The following is a 20,553-nucleotide window of genomic DNA, read 5'->3' as shown; positions in this document are numbered from 1 at the left end:
CCCAAAATAGAAATAAGTTTTTATGATTTTGATTTTTTGCAAACAATCACTAGTAAAATAGGACTAAAGGTAATAAATAACATTAGTAAGAGTAATAAACAGAGTTAGTTTTTCACACTCTCTCTCTTTCTTTCTCTCTCTCTCTCTCTCTTACTTACTTTTTAAATATTAAATGTCAACTGATAAGATAAAACTATTTTCTTCAAAATAACCTTATTTACAGTTACTTTTAGAAAGGCTATAGTTGTTGAGAGTGTTTGTGCATATGTATTTATGCATGTGTGTGTGTCTAAGAGACTAAATTATAATTTATGTTTTAGTGATAATGTCCAACTGTAAGCACCTTAATGAAAATAAGGGTTTCTTTTTTGACTTCTCTTAGTTTTTTATGGTTTAAGACGCCATTTTATAGTTCTTTAAGTATGTTGTTGTTTTTTTTTATTCTTCTTCCACCTTCTTATCACTAAAACCAACTACAATAATAAAGTAATATACATAAAAAAAGAAGAAACTATTAATAATGGTTGCTGCTGCTGGAAGGTACTACTATATACTTTTAATAAAAACTTATCTCTATGTATGTAGTTTATATTTAGTTTTTGTTTTTTTTGTGTTATTATTGTAGAAAATATGAAGGCCTATCATCGAGACAACAACAATTGAAAGTTATGACTTATAGATAAAACACAACAACAACAAAAATAGAATTATACTTATCAAGGGAAACATTATTGCCCCGCTTTAGGTTAGAAAAACTCCTGTATCTCTCACTTCCCTGGTTTGTTTATGATTGTTTATAGTTATTATGTTTTTTATCTTTAGTTAAGTTTAGACGAGGTATACGCCTACGTTTTTGTTTACGTGTTTTTACTGTTTTTGTTAATTATTTTGTTGATGTTAAATTTGGAAAAAAAATCCCTCAAATTTAGATTAAAAATCGACTACATATAATTTGTTATGAAATTTAAAAGTAATAATACAGGTTTGCCAAAAACAGCTGTTCATTGTTTATGTTTTGAACAGAAAAGTTGGCAATACTAACAAATTTAACTGCTTTTAGTAGTGAATAATATGAACTAGAACTGAACTAAAACTGAACTGGAACTGAAGTACAACTTAACTAGAACTGAACTAGAACTGAACTAGAACTGAACTAGAACTGAACTAGAATTGAACTAGAACTGAACTAGAACTGAACTAGAACTGAACTAGAACTGAACTAGAACTGAACTAGAACTGAACTAGAACTGAACTAGAACTGAACTAGAACTGAACTAGAACTGAACTAGAACTGAACTAGAACTGAACTAGAACTGAACTAGAACTGAACTAGAACTGAACTAGAACTGAACTAGAACTGAACTAGAACTGAACTAGAACTGAACTAGAACTGAACTAGAACTGAACTAGAACTGAACTAGAACTGAACTAGAACTGAACTAGAACTGAAGTAGAACTGAACTAGAACTGAACTAGAACTGAAATAGAACTGAACTAAAACTGAATTAGAATTGAACTAGAACTGAACTAAAACTGAATTAGAATTGAACTAGAACAGAACTGGAAATGAACTAGAACTGAACTAGAACTGAACAAGAACTGAACTAGAACTGAACTAGAACTGAACTAGAACTGAACTAGAACTGATCTAGAACTGAACTAGAACTGAACTACTGTACTCAACTAGAACTGAACTAGAACTTAACTAAAACTGAACTAGAACTCAACTAGAACTGAACTAGAACTGAACTAGAACTGAACTAGAACTGAACTAGAACTGAACTAGAACTGAACTAGAACTGAACTAGAACTGAGCTAGAACTGAGCTAGAACTGAGCTAGAACTGAACTAGAACTGAACTAGAACTGAACTAGAACTGAACTAGAACTGAACTATAACTGAACTAGAACTGAACAAGAACTGAACTAGAACTGAACTAGAATTAATTGTGAAAAACACAATCTATGTTCTAATGCCGCCTAAATTAGTTTCGTGTTTAATTTAACAGCCATTAAGCCATTAGGATCTTTGTATTCTTTTTACAAGAAACAAGATTCACATTAATAAACTTTTGTGTTTTTTTTTTGCCAAAAACAGCTGTTCATTGTTTATATTTTGAACATAAAAGTTGGCAATACTAACAAATTTAACTGACCGCCTAAATTAGTTTTGTGTTTAATTTAAACCACATTTAACTGAGTTTAACCTAGTTAAACAAATATTAAAGAACTTTGTATTCTTTTTACAAGAAACAAGATTCACTATTATTGATTATTTTTAATAGTAAAACATAAATAAACTTTTGTGGTTTTATAATTACGAAAGATTGATAAACTAGAAAGGAAATGCCTTACTGATTAAAGGTTTCACCAGCTAACCACAATAGTTAATTAAAGAAATTTATAAAAATAAAATTAAAAAAAAAAACTTAAGCAGTTCTTTTTTTTAAATGTATAAAAACACCTGTAAATAAAATATTTAAATTTTTTTTAATAAACACTTGAGTTTCCAAATCTTATAGTTGAAGAAAACACATAAATTATTTAAAAACATGTTTTAGCTAACAAAGCAGCATATGTTTAAATGTTTTGTAGCCAAGTCTCAAGAGACCTAAATTTTGAAAATTTTTTTACTTAAATATTCAATATGTGTTAATGATTAGTTGTGGTAAATAAATATTATTAAATGAAAAAAACCCACATATATATCAGGGGGCTTTTTAAATAAAAGGAAATGAAATTTATAACAATATACAGTTTTAAAGACAAGAAATTTATAAGAAATATTTGCTTTTTAATAAAAACTCATAAATTTCAAAAAAAGAAACAACAACAATTTGGTTAAAGTTAAATAATTTTTTTTTTTGCTCAAGATATTAATATTAAATTAAGCATAAAACTGTAGACATTATTAAATTAAATTAATTTTCATTATACATATTTCTTTTTAATTAATAAATTTTCACTGTCACTAATGAAAATCGTTTCAGTTAATTAATGAAAAAAAACATTTTATTTTTTTAATATTGAAATAACATTTTTCTTTAAAGAAGTACAAATTTCTCAAGATTAAACATTAAGATTTTTTATTCTGTAATTTAAATTAAAAAGGTGGCCATATTTCAATTTAAAATAAAAGTTATTGACCCTAAATGGTATATATTTCCTTTTTTTGTGTTAATCATGCTTTTCGTAATTGAAATAATCTATTTGTTTGTGGAAATGTATTAAATATACTTTGTGTTGGGTTATAGAATCTTGTGGTCACTGATAACCTTTCTGTGGCCCTTTTTTTGTATACTTTTTTTTTAAATCTAAAATTTTACGTTGAATATTTCTAAAAAAAGGTAGATAACACTAAACACAAATTCATTCACTTTTTAAATTTATTTTACAATTGAAATAAAACACTTGTTGTTTTTTTTTTTCTTTTTAAATTTCTTGGTGATAAGAACAAAACAAATTAATATAAAAATATTTTGTAGTTTATAGTAAATCAAAGTTAAATTAGGTCGTCGTTAGTTTTAATTATAGAAACAATATTAAAATTAAGTTTAAAAACGTATTAAATTAAATAAATGCGTAAAAATGCTTAAGATTTAAAGGCTAATGCTATTTGTAATAAAAAAAAACAACCTGATTAGAAAAATTAATTATTGAAAAAAAAATGTCAAAATAAAGAAATCAAAACAAAAAGAACTAGTGCAGTAATTGGTCCCCTTTAGGGGGAGAAAGGTACACTTTTCTCTTATGCCCAAAACAATTTATTCAAAACTTGGTCAATAACTTTCCTTTAGAAATTCAACAGCTTGTTATTTCAAAATTTTTGAAAATTAACTGAAAACCCTAAAAATTTAATTCTGTTTTTTTTAAACCCCTTTTTTAATTAATACCCTTTAGGGGAAGAATGATAAACTTTTCTCTTTTCCCCAAAATAATTTATTCAAAACAATTTGTCAATAACTTTTCTTTAAAAATTAAACAGCTTGTTATTTCAAAATTTTTGAAAATTAACTGAAAACCCTAAAAATTTAATTCTGTTTTTTTTTAAATCTACACATAAATCAAACATTTTTTTCTTCTATAAAATGAAGGTAAATTGCGCTGCATTTAAATAAAAAAAATATAATGACAATTTCAGCCAATAAAAAAAATAAATAAAAAAAAAAAATCTGAAAAATGTTAAACACAAAAATTTTTGGTATAAATAACAGGTGTCTTGATAAAAATAGCATAACAAATAAAAAAACAACAACAAAAAAACGCCTCTTTTTTTAGGAAAAAAAAACTGACAAGTCTTTTAAAATTTTCTTAAAAAAATATCAAAAACATTTTTCACACAAACACACACTCACACCCAATGGAAGTGGAAACACTGCTAATTATTAATAATTTAAAAAAATGTGTATTTAAATTGAAATATCTTTTTAAAAAGAAAGTGACGTTTGTACCTTCCAACAAAACATTTAAGAAAAAGTCAAAATTTGTTGCTTTAGTCTGGCAACTATTGTTTAAATGTCAATTGAAATTGTTGACAGTTGTGTAGATGTTTTTGTTTTGTGTGTGTTTTTTTTTTTTGTAAATTTTAGTTAGTGTTGTATGTCATGAGCAATTATCATAGAATTTATTTTGAAAAGAAAATATTGAAATGGGATTTTTTTATGATTTCTTTTGATGATTTGTTTTTTTTTTTTTTTTGTATATTTATGTGTTAAATATGAGTTATTAAAGTGTTAAACATTTTAAAATATTATTAATAACATTTTTTTGTTTAAAATTATTGCAATTTCTTCATAAAGTTTTTATAATTTTTAATATTTTTGTTATTTGAAATTTTTTTAAATTTTTGTTATTTTTATTATTTTTTTTATTTATTTTGTTGTTATTTTGCATTTATTTCTTAATAAATAAGCAATTAACTAGAAAGTTGTTGTAATCAATAATTTTTTCTATTGAAAAAGTATTTGTAAATAATGAAAAATCTTTTATTTTGAAAACAAAATAATAAAGAAATAATTAATTTAAATGTTTGATAAGATTTTTTGCAGTGTATTTGCTTTTATGAAAAGAGTTTATTTACTTTCTCTAGCAATAATGTTGCTTATGGCAGGCATGGATAATTCAACACTATTGTAATTTTTGACAATTAGAAATGTCATATAGCATAGTCTATAATCTAGGTATTTGTTCAAAAATTTAAAGAGTTTAACTAGAAAACAGGTAGTCCGCCATTTTTATTGAAATTTTTTTAAAACCATAACAACAGGTTTCTATTAACCAATAAACAAACGCACAGCAAAATTTAAAAGGGGAACTACACTACAAAAACAAACTTTATGGAAAATTTTAAAGGTATTTATCCAACGGAAACGGATATTTTTATAAATATGCTTGTTTTTTAATAGAAATTTAAAATGTTTCAAACAGATTTTCTTTAAATATTTTAAATAAATAACAATAATTTCCTGTCTTTAAAATAAAAAACAAATTTAGAAAATTTCTAATAGAATTTTCAGTTTTTGACAGCAAAAACAAAACCGTTGTGAAGTGTGTGTTTTTGTTTTTATAGTCATAAAAGATCTTAAAAGAAAAGTCACAAAAAAACTCAATTTAAAACAAAAACAAACAAAATATTAATAATCTGCATAATAATAACAGAAAAAAAAGAAAACATGACATCATAGTTTCAATAAAACCTGGTGTAAAAAAGCAAATACAATTACAAATTTAAGAGGTTTTATATGACTAAACGTAAAAAATATTAATTAATAATATTAGTCATATTTAGTCATAAATAAATTGTACCATGATGATGATGATGTTGTTAGGCAATTTTAGAATATAAAAACCCAAACGAAATAACAGACAATAACAAAAAAACATAAAGATCTCAAATGGACATGTGTAAAACACACGATCATTAAACAAAGTAACTGAATAAAAAAAACTAATACGATATTTTTGCATATTTTGTACATATTTGCCTCCCCAAGTAAGGCAAACACAAAAAAAAATTGTACTGAACTTTGTGCTTAAATTAAAACCGTTATTGTCTAAGAGATACTACATCTACATCTCTCTTTAAATAAAATACTAGATAGTCAGTGATTCATGGTTTCTTATTACTATCTTTAATTGAAGCAAATTAATTAAGATCATTTTGTAAAAAAAAGAAAAATAGCAACAACAATTTATGTATATTTACACACTGTGTGATATACAAAGTAAATAATACTTTATAAAATAGGCGCCAATTTTTAATTGAAATTATTAATTTAAACACTTAAGAATTTAGGTTGTTTGCTTTTTTTGTATATATATTTTATTGTTTCGTTTCTACGTTTCAAAAGTTAAACAATATTTATGTTTAAAATAAAGGTATTATTCTTCTTCTTCGTTTTTAAAAACATGTGCAAACATTTTGTTTTAATATCAATATTGTGATCAATATTATTACGTATTTAAACATTTCGATTTTGTGTTTGGTTTGTGTTTATATTTTGTTTTCTTTGCACTTTTTTTACTTTTTTAATTAAGATTAATCGTTTCTTTGTTAAAATTTACTTTCTTTATTCTAGTTTAATTAAAATTATCAGTTTTAAAACAATTACCTACTTAAATTTTCTTCATCACTAGCTCAACTCCTGTTTATTTTGTTTGTTATTTGTTTTCTTAGTTTTTTATTGTGTTTATTTACATACCGTGTGTTTTTGTTACGTTTTCCTTTTGCTTTCAACATATGGTCGCATACACCTTAATATTCTCGCTTTGTTTTTGTTTTCATATTTTCCCCTCTAATTTAAGTCATTAAACTCCTACTTATTTGCTTTTTCTTTTACACAACAACAAAATCGCATATAACAGGCATGGAAAATTCAGATTTGGAAATATAACTCAAATTTGTATAAAATAGTAGGTACTTTTTTAGTATTAAATGTAGGAAAATACCTATGTTTTGATATGTTGAGTAGTTTACTCATTAGTCAAATGACTTGTCAATAGTGTTAAATAGTAAATGAATAATTCTAAGTACTAGTCTATGAAATAGTTTAAGAACTAGTCAATATCCCAAACTCTTTAGTCTCTAGTCTGGCTGACTTTATTAACAGCCTAGAGGCTAATTTGTTAAGTAGTCTAATATGGTTCATTTAATGTTTTGGATAAGTTTGTATTTGTTTAATAGAATTGAATTTTCCTTCTCTGATTCATACAATCAAACAAACAACAATAATAATTACTTGTTTTGTTGTTCTACATATAATGCCCCCTTCGAAATACACGAAAACAAAACACCTTAAAAAACTTACTCTCTTTGTATTCAAACACTTTACCTCTCTCTTTCTCACTTACAGTCTGGTTTAAATTTACCTTGTTTTTGCTTTAACACACAACATAATAATAATGAAGTTATTTATTGCTTTTGTTGTTGTTGTTTTTGTACATAAATATTCCCCACCTTTATATGAAGGTTTGTTTACACGTTGATTTTTTTCAGTTTCAGTTATTCGTATCATTTCTCACTCATTGTAGTTGTTGTTGTTGCGTTTTTACCTCCAACAAAGCTTAATTGACAATTAAAGAAATAAACAAACAAAAAAATAATAAAATGAAACGGTACACTACAGTGTGTGATAATGATGATCGTAAATATCATAATGATGCTGGCGGCTGTCTTGTTGACATTTTTAATTGAATTCTTTCCTTGCTTTAGTTTGTCTACCTTTAACAGTTTTAAATTGTGTTTACAATGAATAAGATCAATTTGGAAAAGGAGAAAAGTGAAAATACTACTAATTGTCAGATTCTTGCGGGTCTCGAAATTTGTATAAGCTATTTAATTAAGCGCAAAGTATATTTTACAATCTTAATACTTTCAAAATGAATACGAAAATATCTCGAGGATTTAATTTGGTAAATATGGTTTAGATTTCCGAACATTTAAAGCCGGACTATGCAAACATTAAAATTTTATACATTATGTAGGCCCAAATCTAGCATAGTAACATAAAATACCTTTTTTTAATTAAAAAAATTAAACAAAGCTTATCTCTCTCGCAGTGGCTTATCATCACCTTAATATGAATATTAAAAATTTCATTCATAATATTCCTAGACACTATTTTACGTAAAACATACAAACTACATAAAAATATCAGTAATCACCTAGCACGTGTAGACTCCAATCAATAACACCCTTCTACATCATCTTTTCTTTTCAGAGCTGTAAAATTTGCCATAAAGCTTTCGCCAATGTTTATCGTTTGCAGCGTCACATGATCAGCCATGATGAGTCCGCTCTATTGCGTAAATTCAAGTGTAATCAATGCGATAAAGCGTTTAAATTTAAGCATCATTTGAAGGAACATGTACGCATTCATTCCGGCGAAAAACCTTTTGGTTGTGATAATTGTGGCAAAAGATTTTCACATTCCGGTTCGTTTTCATCGCACATGACCTCGAAGAAATGTATAAGCATGGGCTTAAAACTTAACAACAATCGTAGTTTAATGAAATCTTTGGAAAAGAATTCCGGTTTAACTTCACCGCCTTCGCTTAAGAGAAGTTCGCCCATTTCCAAAACAAGTGATTCGTCAGCGCCTGCGAATGGTTTAGCTAATCCCATGAATTATTTTGCTGGTGACGCTAATGCTAATGCCAATAATCCTTTCTATACAAATCTATTGCCCAAATATGGTGATTACACGGCCATGAATGCGGCTCTATTGGCCTCATTCCCTAATCCCTTTTATAGCATGGCTTTAGATCCGCGCATACATCCCTATAGTATACAAAGGCTATTGGAGTTAACTGCTGCTGGGCAGCAGCAACAGCATCATCAACAGCAAACACAAGAGCCAGAAACCAACACACCACCACCTTCACACACCGAAGCAGAAGAGGAGACTGAAAAGGATTTGCATATTACCAATGGTGGTGATGTAGAGGATGATGAATCCTCCGAGGCCTTAGAACTTAATGAGGAAGATAATCATGATGAACCTAAATTGGTGATGGATTTAGATGAATCTGAAAATAAGGAAGAAGAGCTTAATACAATTAATACTACAACAATAACACAAGAACAACAGCAACAAGAAGCAGAACCAGAAGCAGCCAAAGAAGATAACAAAACATGTGAAGATAATAGTCCAAAGGTTTTTAATAATTCTCCCATTAAACAAGAGCAAATAACACGTGAAACTCCTACACCCCAAGAAGCCGAAAATCTTAAAGAACAACCAGAAGCAGAAGAGGAGGATACCACTAAAACTTTGTCTCTTATCAAGCAAGAAAAACCCGAAGAATCTGAAGAAACACAAGAAGACAACAGCTCAAATTTGGCCCAAGAATCTCCCTCCCATTTGAGATGCAGTCGTTGTGACAAACAATTTAACCATCCTTTGGAATTGGTGCAACATGAGAAAGTTTTATGTGGCCTAATCAAACAGGAATTAGAACAGCAATTCCAACAACAGCAACAGCAGTTACTTGAACAAACGCACAGTTCGAATTCCTTCATCAACACCAGCGATGTTGAAGATGAACAAGATGAAAGAGATTCAATTTCACGCAATGACTGCTCGAGCGGTGGCGAAAGTAATGCCGAACGCAAGGTTAGAGTACGTACAGCCATTACTGAGGAACAGCAGCAACAATTGAAACAACACTATACGGTTAATTCTAGACCTAGTCGCGAAGAATTTCGCATGATTGCTTCACGCTTGCAATTGGATGCCCGAGTTGTGCAGGTGTGGTTCCAAAATAATCGCTCCCGTGAACGTAAATTGCAATACAACAGCAATAAAATGACATTCCCCATGCAAATTCCAGTGGCACCACTGCAAACAGTACCACAAAGTTTTGACTCCACCATGGAGGTCCTAAATAAGTCAAATATCGCCGACGATTTGCCTTTAGATTTGTCAGTTAAACCACCAAAGGCTGGTAGTGGTCAACAACAGCAACAACATTCTCCTCTGTATGGTATAGCACCAATGCAAAATGCGTCAGCCAATGCAGCAGGAGATATGCAAGAAGCCATGAATTTAAGCCGCAAAATGACACCACCCACTATGTCACCTTCATCTGCTGCCTCGGTGCCGGCTGCTTTTAAACAGCAAGCTGCTGCAGCCGCTGCTGCTCTTTACTTTGCTGCTCCATCCCAAGCAAATGGTGCTCCCAACTTGCCGCATAATATTAGGCAGACACCATCTCCCATTGAAGCTCCTTTAATGGGACCACAACAAACCTCTACACCCCGCGGCGCTGCAGCATTCCCATCTTTTTCACAATTACCGCCCTACATGATGCCAGCTGCCATGGCTGCTGCTCAGCGTTCTTTAATGCCAATGGAAGCTCTCTTCCAAATGACTCCCGGCTCGGCTGACTATGCCCGCCAACATCCCTTAATGAACAGTATTAAATTGGGTGGTCCTACCATCGACTTTAGAGGCAATAGTTTAAGTCCTGGTTCCGAAAAGAGATCTTGGCGTGATGATGACTCCAGAATCTCACATGAAGATGATTTTATGGCCCAACAACAACAGGCTGCCGCAGCCGCCTTAATGCCACCCAAACCCAAGAGAGCCAAAGCTGAGACACATGGTCATGCTGGAGATCCTGATTTACCCTTCATCTGTGATCAATGTGATAAAGCGTTTGCCAAACAAAGCTCGCTGGCGAGACATAAATATGAGCATTCCGGTAAGTTATTATTAAAAGCAACAATTCGAATTAGAAAATTATTAATTTTTCAATTGTTTTTATGATTACAGGTCAACGTCCTTACCAATGTATGGATTGTCCCAAAGCTTTTAAGCACAAACATCATTTAACCGAACACAAACGTCTGCATAGCGGTGAAAAACCCTTCCAATGCTCCAAGTGCCTAAAACGTTTCTCACATTCCGGCTCCTACTCACAGCACATGAACCACCGTTACTCGTATTGCAAACCCTACAGGGAATAGGTAAGCGACAATGGACAAACAACTTCCTGCGCCTCGAATACAACTACCAGCACAACCACAACGAGTGGTGGTGCCAGTGGTAATAGTGGGAGAACGTCCACGCGACGTAATTCAGCCAATCTACTTAATATGCAAGATTTTCGCAAAAAGCTTAATGTGGCGGCTGCATTACGTCAACAACAGCAGCAGCAACAACAACAGCAACATCACAACCAAAATATGGCGGTATTTCCACATCATCATCACCACCACCAGCAACCAGTAAGACCTCATCATCTGATTAGCAATTGGAATCTATTAAATCCAGCCGGTTTCGGCCAAAGACCAGGAACACATTTGCCACCACCTTTAATGCATAGTCCACATGCCATGGCACAAATGCCACGCAATCCAGCATTATTTAGTGGTTCACTTATGGCACCCAGATTCCAAACGCCACCGTTGCACAACAATTTACCGTCCCAACAATTCAATACAACTGTTTCAGCAGCAAACACCAATAACACCACACCATTTGACTTTTACACCAGCAACAAAATCTTAATGAATCAAATGCAATAAAAGTAATTCTGCATTATTTTAAATAGCTGAATGCAGCTGAATGTTATTTATTAAATATAAATTTATATAAAAACATATTCAGCTGCAAAAGGCAATAAGGTAAATTTAGGATTTTTATTATTAATTTTGGAAAAGCTTTTATTTCTTGAAAATATTCAGCTAAAATGGTTAAATTGCTTTAAGTTTTTATTAAAATATATACATACAAAAAAATTTATAATACTCAAATGCTGAATTTACTATATAATTTGCAAACAGAAAAATCGCACTTAAAAGCGTACTTAAATTATTTTTTATTACAAAATTCATGCCAAATTTATGTAATACCAAAAAAAAAAAAAACACAAACAAAAGTATTTTTTTGTAAAATATTTTATTCTTAAACCTAACTTGTGCAGGCACATTACACATTTTTTACCCTTAAATGATTTTATTAATAATTTTAATTTTTAAATTTTCGTTTCAATCAATTTCATGTAAATTTTTTTCTTTCAAACATACATTTTTATTAATGAATTCATTTTGTTTTAGTTTTAATGAAAAACCTTTCATTACGAATTTATAAGTTTTTATTTTATTTTTTTTATAAATTTTAAGTTTTGTATATTTTTTATTAACAAAAAATCATATTCCTTAGAGCTTCCTTTTGTTTTGTTTGTAATGAATATATTATTGTATTGTTTGCCTAAAGTTTCTTTTAACATGGCCCAGTACCTTGTTTAAATACTCATTATTAAATTTACTCAACATAATATAATTTTCTATTATATTTAAATATAATTTTGTTTAGTTTTTAATTTAAAGTATTTTTTCATATTATTATTTTAAAAAGGAAAGCAAAATTGCCATTAAACAGTTTCTTTTTATTAAAATAAGAAAATTTTGAGTTTTTACATATTTGAGGCAAAAGGTTTTAGCAAAATTTTAAAGAAAATACATTTTAATGCAATTTATTTGCTAACAATGAATATTGTTTATAGTTTTTGGCAATATGTAAAGGTTGGCATCATTTTTTTTGTCAAAACAAAATGTAAACAATGAATTGATATCATTTCATGGTGAATGTTACAAACATAAACAAAACACTAGCATACACAGTGAGAGAAGCGCAGTTACATAAACAGTTATGTTTTGATTTGCGCACTGTGTTATCATATTGTTATTAAATGAATTTTGCTATTTAATAAACTTAAACGCTTCAAAAGTGGAAAAATTTTCAATATTTATAGTTTTTTTGTGCAAATTTTAAACAAAAAATAGTTTCTTATAGTTTTTACTTTAATTTTATTTCAAAATTAGCTAAGGCTGGGGTTTTATAATGCAATTTATTTTCTTAAAAACTTTTCTCCCAAAAAGAAATTTTTCATATTTTTTATACTTTTAAATTTTTTATATTTAATGTTAATAAATAATACAAAAATTATTTATAAAAGACAATATTGCAGTAAACAAAAAAAATTACACCAAAATTTTGTTATTTTTTTTTTTTTTTTGATATAACAAAACTTTCAAACAAACAGTTATTATTTTTAATAAATAATATTTTATTTAAAATCAAGCTAAAAATTATTAAAAGAAAAAGAAAATAATAAACAAATGCCCACCGCTTTAAGAAAAACAATTATATATAAAAATTTTATTTAAAACAAAGTAACAAAATGTTGGTGTAATTTTATAAAATAAAATTAACATAATTTGGCTTAAAAAAACTAACAAAAACTATACCAACCATTCCATTAAACTTTCATTATTTAAACTCAAAATTTCCTTAAATAAAAAAAGAAATTTAAAAAATAAAAAAATAATGAAAGTTTTTTTATTTAAATAAAAAATTTACCTTAAAATGTGTAAAAAAATTACTATAAAAATTAAACTTTAATAAAATTTAAGCTTAGTTATAAATAAAAAAAAGTTAAAATACTAACTTAAACTTATTCATTTGGCCTTATATATTAAAATAACAAAGAATTATTAATAAATTAAACTTAAATATAAATTAAAAAAAAATATTATTTAAATAACAAATAAAATTATATTAGTAATTTAAATAAAAAACTATAGTTTATAAACAAATTAATTATAAAAAAAAATTAGAATTTTTTCTTAAACTTAAAATAAAAAAAAAATTAAAACAAGTTGTGTTGTAATTTAAACTAAAATTAATTAATCTTAAAAGAAAAAAATCTTAAGGACAATAAATATTAAAACACACAAAAATTTATTAAAAATCTATTAAAAACAAAAAAAAAAACAAAACACATTGTAATAACAGAACTTTAATTTAAAAATTTTATTTTATTTACTTTTTTTGAAAATTTTAAAAAATAAAAACCCAAACAACGAATTGCCATAAAATAACTCAAAAATATTTTCAAAAAACTACAGTTTAAAATAAAAAAAATACTCAAAAAACAAGGTTTCCAATACAACGAAGAATTACCAACAAATACAAAAAGAAAAACTTCAATAATTTTTTTATTTAAAAAAAAAACTGCATTTATTTAAATAATTTTTCCTGGAAAATAAGTTTAAATTTACAACCAACCTATTCTTAATTATAATTAAGCTCTTTTTAAGTTTTAAATTAAACTCGTTTTATTTAACTTTTATTATTTAATAAAAAATGTTTATAAAAAAACTCTACACTAAAGCTAGAAAAATCCAAAGACACTCTTGTACTATAAAACACAAATACACTTAAATTACACAAAAAACACAAAATAAAATTATACTTTAATTAAAAAAAAAACATTTAGCTATTAAAAATTAAAAAAAACTCTAACTTAACAACCAAACTCAAAAAAGTATATATATTTAGCATAATTTTCGCTTTAAAAACTAAACAAACCTAAACTTTAAAATTAACTACAAATGTTATTAAAAAATTTCTTAATTTTTAAGCTTTTTTTACACAATTACCATTTCCTTTATATATATAAAAAAACAAAAAAAAAATACTTTAAAATAACAAGGAAAAATTTGTGTTTTTTCTAGGGCCTTATTACATAAAAACCAAAAAAATAAAATAAAAATCATAATTGTTAATATTTTCTTTTTCGTTAATTTTTTTGTACATATGCCATGTATTATTTTTTTATATATTTTATTTTTTTATTCTCCCCATATATATTTTTTATATAATTTTTTTTTTATTATCTCTTAAAATTAAGTTATTTTTTTATGTTTTTATTATTATTAAAGTAATAGTTATTATAATAAAACGATTAATATTTAAATGTTTAAGGTGTTATATATTATAAAATAAATAAAAAAAAATAATTATTAAAATACCACAAGAACAAAAAATAAAACCAAAGTATATTATTCTATACATAATTCTATGTATTTTAATCAAAATTGTAAGAAATTTTTTTGTCATTCATATTATATAAAAAATTTACAAAAATTATTATAATTATAAAATTTACAATTACAAAAAATAAAAAACAAAAAATAAAAAAAAAAAACAAAATATAAAAAAGATTACAAATGAAATTAATAAAAATCTTTATTGAAAATTTAAAACAAAATGAGTTTTTATTTGTTGAATAATTTAATTAAGGAAAAAATAAACTATATATGAGCAGGATTACCGCTTTCAAAAGTTTAGTTCTGTTTTATATCAGTTCCAGTTCTGTTTTAAATCTGTTCTTGTTCCGTTCTTTCAGCTCTACTTATATTTCAGTTCTGTTGTAGTTCAGTTCTGGTTGAGTTCTAGTCAAGTTATAGTTATGGTTCAGTTCTAGTTTTAGTTTAGTTCTAGTTCAGTTCTAGTTCAGTTCTAGTTCAGTTCTAGTTCAGTTCTAGTTCAGTTCTAGTTCAGTTCTAGTTCAGTTCTAGTTCAGTTCTAGTTCAGTTCTAGTTCAGTTCTAGTTCAGTTCTAGTTCAGTTCTAGTTCAGTTCTAGTTCAGTTCTAGTTCATTATATTAAAGGTGAAAATATTCTTATTTTCATTGTCAAATTAACGGTTTCAGTGTTGTAAAATACATCACTTAATTCAGTGTTGTATTTAAAGGGCAGATAATACTGTTAACACTGCATTATCATCAACCATATGCAGCTGTCAAACGAAAACAAAGAGAAATGTCAACATTTTTTTTATTCACAAAACGTTTCTCTGTTGTTTTGTACGCATTTTATTAAAAACGTAAAAATTAATGAAATTTCTACCTTTTAAACAAGAAAATTGCTTTACAAAATGTTAAGTTTACAAAATTACGCCAGTTCTTCCGAAGGAGAACATTCTGATAATGAGGAGAAACAAGAAAATGAAAAGAAAGTGGAGAATAAAGCTGAAGAAATTCCTGATTACTTAAAACCCATAGATCCTAAATTGTCAGTGGTAAAAACTTTAGCTGTCTGTGCTGCACCCGAGGTAGTACCATTGGGTGCAGTGGCTGTGCAACGTACCATAGATCCTACGGTCAAAGAAATTGAATACAATCCCAAATATGAAGAGCTATATGCTCCGGTAAAAGGACCTGAAAATCCCGATTTAACGGAGCAGATGAGAGCACCACGTAATACTCTGGCGGGTTATGTGGAAAAGGCCCATATTAATGCATTTGAATTTGAAAATCAACGCAGAACATTTCACACTTATGGCTATGCTTTGGACCCATCCGTAGATGAAACAGCCGATGGTTCGTCATTTGTGGGAGATTTACAATCGGCGTATGATGATGAAGGCAAAACGGTATTTGAAGGACCAAAGCCGAAAAAGAAGCGAAAACAAGAGAAAAATGATAAACCTGACGATATAGAAGGATTCTTGGGACCTTGGGGCCGTTATGAAAATGAACAAACTGTAGCCAAGCCTAATGAGCAAGAAAAAGCAGAACTGGATGAAATATTAGCTAAAAGGCATAGAAGAGGACGCATACCAGAAGACAAGCCTTTGGAAGAAAAATCTATTTTGCACAGTAAGTTACTTTGTTTAAATAACATGAATATAAAGTTATTAATATTTTTTTGTTATATGTTTAAAGTCAAAGATGCCTACGATTACCAAGGACGTTCCTATCTACATGCTCCCCACGATTTGGGTGTTAATTTGCGTACAAATGCTCCACCACCAAAATGTTTCCTACCCAAGGCTCATATACACACCTGGACTGGTCATACTAAGGGTATTTCTGCTATACGCTGGTTTCCACAAACTGCCCACTTACTTTTATCCGGCTCTATGGATTGTCGCGTTAAACTGTGGGAAGTCTATGGTGAACGTCGTTGTATACGAACTTTTAATGGTCACCGACAAGCCATCAAAGATGTGGCATGGAATAATAAGGGTACAAAATTCCTATCGGCTTCCTATGATCGTTATATTAAGTTGTGGGATGCAGAAACTGGTGAAGTTGTTTCTAGATTTACCGCTCGTAAAATGCCATTCTGTGTTAAATTTCATCCGGATAATAATAAGCAGCATTTGTTTGTGGCCGGTACATCGGATAAGAAAATTATTTGTGTGAGTATGAGAGAAAGTTTTTATCATTTTATTTTAAGTAGTTTATCAGGACGAAAGATCTTAATCGAATTTACTATCTATAACGAATCAGTTCTACTTTAGTTCTACATCAGTTCTAGTACATTATAGTTCAGTTTAAGTTATGTTCTATTTTGATTCTACTTTTTAAATAATATCTAGTTTATTTCATTTTTTCAGTTCAGACTTAGTTCATAAATTGTTCAGTTCTAGTTCTGTTGTATAAAGGATCTAAACAGATCGATTAGAATATTAACAATCATTCGGATAGAAGTGTATGACAGCATCCGTTTTTACTTATGAATCAAATTTTCTGATTTTGAGCAAGGATAAGTAGGAAACAGATATAAATCTTACCTTATTGCATACTTGGAAATGTTGTAAAAAGAATTCCTTCTTGTTTCTGTCAGCATCTTAATATATAAGAAATCACTTAATCATTTTTTTTCTTTTAACACTTTCACATATTATTTCTTTTCAAAACAGGCCATATTTTGTATATTTTTAAATATACATTTTTTATTTAATTTTACATAAAATTACATATTTTTTTCTTAATTTAATTAATATTTTATCAACAAAATTATAAATTTAAAACTCACTGCACAAATTTTTCACATCAAATAATAAAACTAACCTCAAACTTAAAGAAGTCTCAAAAACAACAACAACAAACTTTAGAAAAGTCTCAATTACAACAACAAACTTGACAAGCTCTGCAAAAATGGTGGAATGATGTTGCATTTTTGGTGAAAAATTTTCAATCCTACTTTTTTACACTTTTCTTGGCAAAATCCATATAATTTTTTATTGCCCAAACAACTAAACATTAAATTATGTTTAAAATTAACACTTTTTTCAATTTTTTATGTTTAATTAAATTTTTCTCAAAATTTTCACAAATCAACCGAAGGAAACACACGCACCGTACCGGCCAAGAAAACTAAAACTAAATAGTATTATCACAATAAACACTAATACTAACGTAAGGTAATCTAACGTAATGCCATCTTTGTATATGTTTAAGCCTGTTTGTTGCGGATGATTAGTGATTTGGCTAAAAAGGTTGTTGAACAGACTTAATGGTTGAAAGACTACATAAAGTGTTTAAATTTAAATGAACTAGAAGGAATCCAATTGTCTTAGCTAATGTTAGGGAGAAACAGGAAATGAAGTTTGATTCTATGGGATATATAGTAATACCTTAAAATTTTGAAGTAAGGTTTTTTGTAGCAAAACTGTTATACAAAAAGTTTTTTATAAAAAAAAACTTTTATATTAAAGATCTTCTTTTTTAAAAACTGTTATACATACGATTTATTATAGAATAAATTGTCATACACAAGATTTTCTACAGAAAACTGTTATACGCAAATGTTTCTACAGATAGAACACAACCCAGGAAAATTGTATTTGTTCTATAAATAGTTCTAGAGCACATGATTTTAACCTGAACTTGTTCTAGTTTGGCGTTGAGACCAATCATTTTTCTTTTAAAATTGTCACCTTTGGAACTGGTTATGAGGAAGCGTTATAGAGTCGACACACATTCTTAAGAACGTTTCTGGAACTAGTTCTTTAATCAATGATTTTTGTTTGAATTTGTCAACCTCGGAACTAGTTCCATGGAAGTTTTAGTGAACGTATAAACAAATATTTCTACTATTTTATTTAACATTTTCTTGAGAAAAGTGTTTCTATAAAAAATTGTTGTACACAAGATTTATTATAGAATAAATTGTCATACACAAGATTTTCTATAGAAAACTGTTATACGTAAATGTTTCTATATAGAACACAAGATTTGCTATCAAAGAATTTTTTTAATTTCACATTTTCTTGAGAGAAGTGTTTGTGTTATACACAACCATTTTTAAAGAAAAGGAAAAGGAACAAGCTTTTAAATTTAAATAATTATATATATGTACAAGTTTTTTTTTATAGGAAAACTCATTTTATAAAAGATTTTTTTAAATAAAACTGTTATAAACAAGGTTTTTTATAAAAAAAGGTTATAACACGTTTTTTGTGTAAAAAAGATATTGTTGTTGTAACAGCTGAAATTATACAGTAATCTAGGGGGAGTTGTTCTACATCAATGTACAGGCCTAAAAATTGGACTACTTCAACTGGATTCATTGGGCAAAGTGAAGTAGGGTTGGCTGAGCACTTAAATATGTAGTGGGTGTCACCACATGCAGGAAATTCGTTGTTGTTGTTCTTGTAACAGTTCGACTGTGGCCGATAGTTCTTTCCTGGGGAAAAAACTTTCGGTTGATACAGTTGTCGCTAGGTTGACAATATTTGGCCGAGTATGACCCGGGTCGTTCCGGAGCGAATATCCAATTGTCGACCCAATGAACGTGCAGAACATTCGTTGGGGACGGTACTGTCTATACGTGTCCAGTAGGCATTGAGCCTGTTGCTCCATCCCGATTTTAGTTGTGCCAGAATTACTTTTGTTTTCCGCGGCAGACTTTCTTCCGTGTCTTCCATGGGCGGTGGGCGACCTTGAAGTATGATATTCATACGGTATCCTGTGACCGCTGAATTTATGACTTCTCTATGAATGCCGTATAAAGCTGCCGAATACGAGGGCTGATCCATTGGATCCTGCACATATCTTCATATGTTTTCCTCGTATATACGAAGATCCTTCCTGGCATGCCTCGGGTTAGTATACAACTGTGATATATAAAAATTGGGATGACTTCTGCGATGACATCTTAGGGGGAACTGTTAAGTCAACATGACATTGTGTTTCTTAACTGGGAGTTTTTGTTTTCCTAAATAATAATAATTCAAAATTTTTTATTTTATATTTCCAGTGGGACACACGCAGTGGCGATATTGTGCAAGAATACGATCGTCATTTAGGCGCTGTCAACACCATTACTTTCGTTGATGAAAATCGTCGTTTCGTAACTACCTCAGATGATAAATCGATGCGTATATGGGAATGGGATATACCGGTCGATATGAAATATATTGCAGATCCTACTATGCACTCAATGCCAGCCGTAACATTAGCACCCAATGGCAAATGGTTGGCCTGTCAATCGCTAGACAATAAAGTTGTTATATTCTCGGCTTTAAATAGATTTAAAATGAATCGTAAAAAATCCTTTAGTGGACATATGGTGTCGGGTTATGCATGTCAGTTGGACTTTTCACCCGATATGTCATATTTGGTGTCAGGAGATGGTGATGGTAAATGTTATATATGGGATTGGAAAACAACGAAAATGTATAAAAAATGGCAAGCTCATGAAGGTGTATGTATTAGTACACTATGGCATCCGCATGAGGCTAGTAAAGTGGCTACAGCTGGTTGGGATGGTTTAATCAAGTTTTGGGATTAATGGTTTAGTAAATAAAGAAATTCATCATCATTATTATTATTATTTTTTTATATATAATAGATTTTTAGTTTTAAGTTCTTAAACGAAAATGAAAAAAATAATAATAAAGAAATAATTAAATGTTATAAGAGTTTTGCTAATTTATGTATTTCATTAGATTTTGTTCCACAGGGAATA

At 28.5% G+C, this 20,553-nt stretch overlaps 3 protein-coding genes across 3 annotated transcripts in view; all 3 read left to right on the top strand.

Annotated features, from left to right (window-relative positions):
• Nucleotides 1–10,968, top strand: part of LOC111679498 (zinc finger protein 1) — a 34,507-nt gene extending 23,539 nt beyond the window's left edge. The window contains exons 4-5 of the mRNA XM_023441078.2: nt 8,219–10,703; nt 10,775–10,968. Of these exons, the coding sequence (XP_023296846.2) occupies nt 8,219–10,703; nt 10,775–10,968 (2,679 nt within the window). The remainder of the gene's footprint in view (nt 1–8,218; nt 10,704–10,774) is intronic.
• Nucleotides 10,969–11,084: 116 nt separating this feature from the next.
• On the top strand, nt 11,085–12,048 carry LOC111679499 (splicing factor 3B subunit 4-like). The gene has a single exon (XM_023441079.2). It carries the CDS (start codon nt 11,098–11,100, stop codon nt 11,527–11,529), a length of 432 nt encoding a protein of 143 aa, XP_023296847.2. The 5' UTR covers nt 11,085–11,097; the 3' UTR covers nt 11,530–12,048.
• A 3,594-nt stretch (nt 12,049–15,642) lies between these two features.
• Nucleotides 15,643–20,499, top strand: LOC111679500 (pre-mRNA-processing factor 17). Its single transcript, XM_023441080.2, has 3 exons — nt 15,643–16,451; nt 16,518–16,996; nt 19,843–20,499. Exons 1-3 carry the CDS (start codon nt 15,728–15,730, stop codon nt 20,374–20,376), a joined length of 1,737 nt encoding a protein of 578 aa, XP_023296848.2. The 5' UTR covers nt 15,643–15,727; the 3' UTR covers nt 20,377–20,499.
• The last annotated feature ends 54 nt before the right edge of the window (nt 20,500–20,553 follow it).

This window comes from Lucilia cuprina, chromosome 4, assembly GCF_022045245.1.
Source record: "Lucilia cuprina isolate Lc7/37 chromosome 4, ASM2204524v1, whole genome shotgun sequence".
Classification (NCBI taxonomy): domain Eukaryota; kingdom Metazoa; phylum Arthropoda; class Insecta; order Diptera; family Calliphoridae; genus Lucilia; species Lucilia cuprina.
Note: the sequence above shows the minus strand (reverse complement) of the source record. Positions and strands in the feature narration are given on the sequence as shown.

What these genes read in the sequence shown, in the direction of transcription:
- LOC111679499 (XM_023441079.2), top strand. Translation starts at nt 11,098, where the DNA reads ATGCAAGATTTTCGCAAAAAGCTTAATGTGGCGGCTGCATTACGTCAA.
- LOC111679500 (XM_023441080.2), top strand. Translation starts at nt 15,728, where the DNA reads ATGTTAAGTTTACAAAATTACGCCAGTTCTTCCGAAGGAGAACATTCT. An exon ending in AGAAAAATCTATTTTGCACA is followed by an intron (nt 16,452 to 16,517) that starts GTAAGTTACTTT and finishes ATATGTTTAAAG; the next exon opens with TCAAAGATGCCTACGATTAC. An exon ending in CGGATAAGAAAATTATTTGT is followed by an intron (nt 16,997 to 19,842) that starts GTGAGTATGAGA and finishes TTATATTTCCAG; the next exon opens with TGGGACACACGCAGTGGCGA.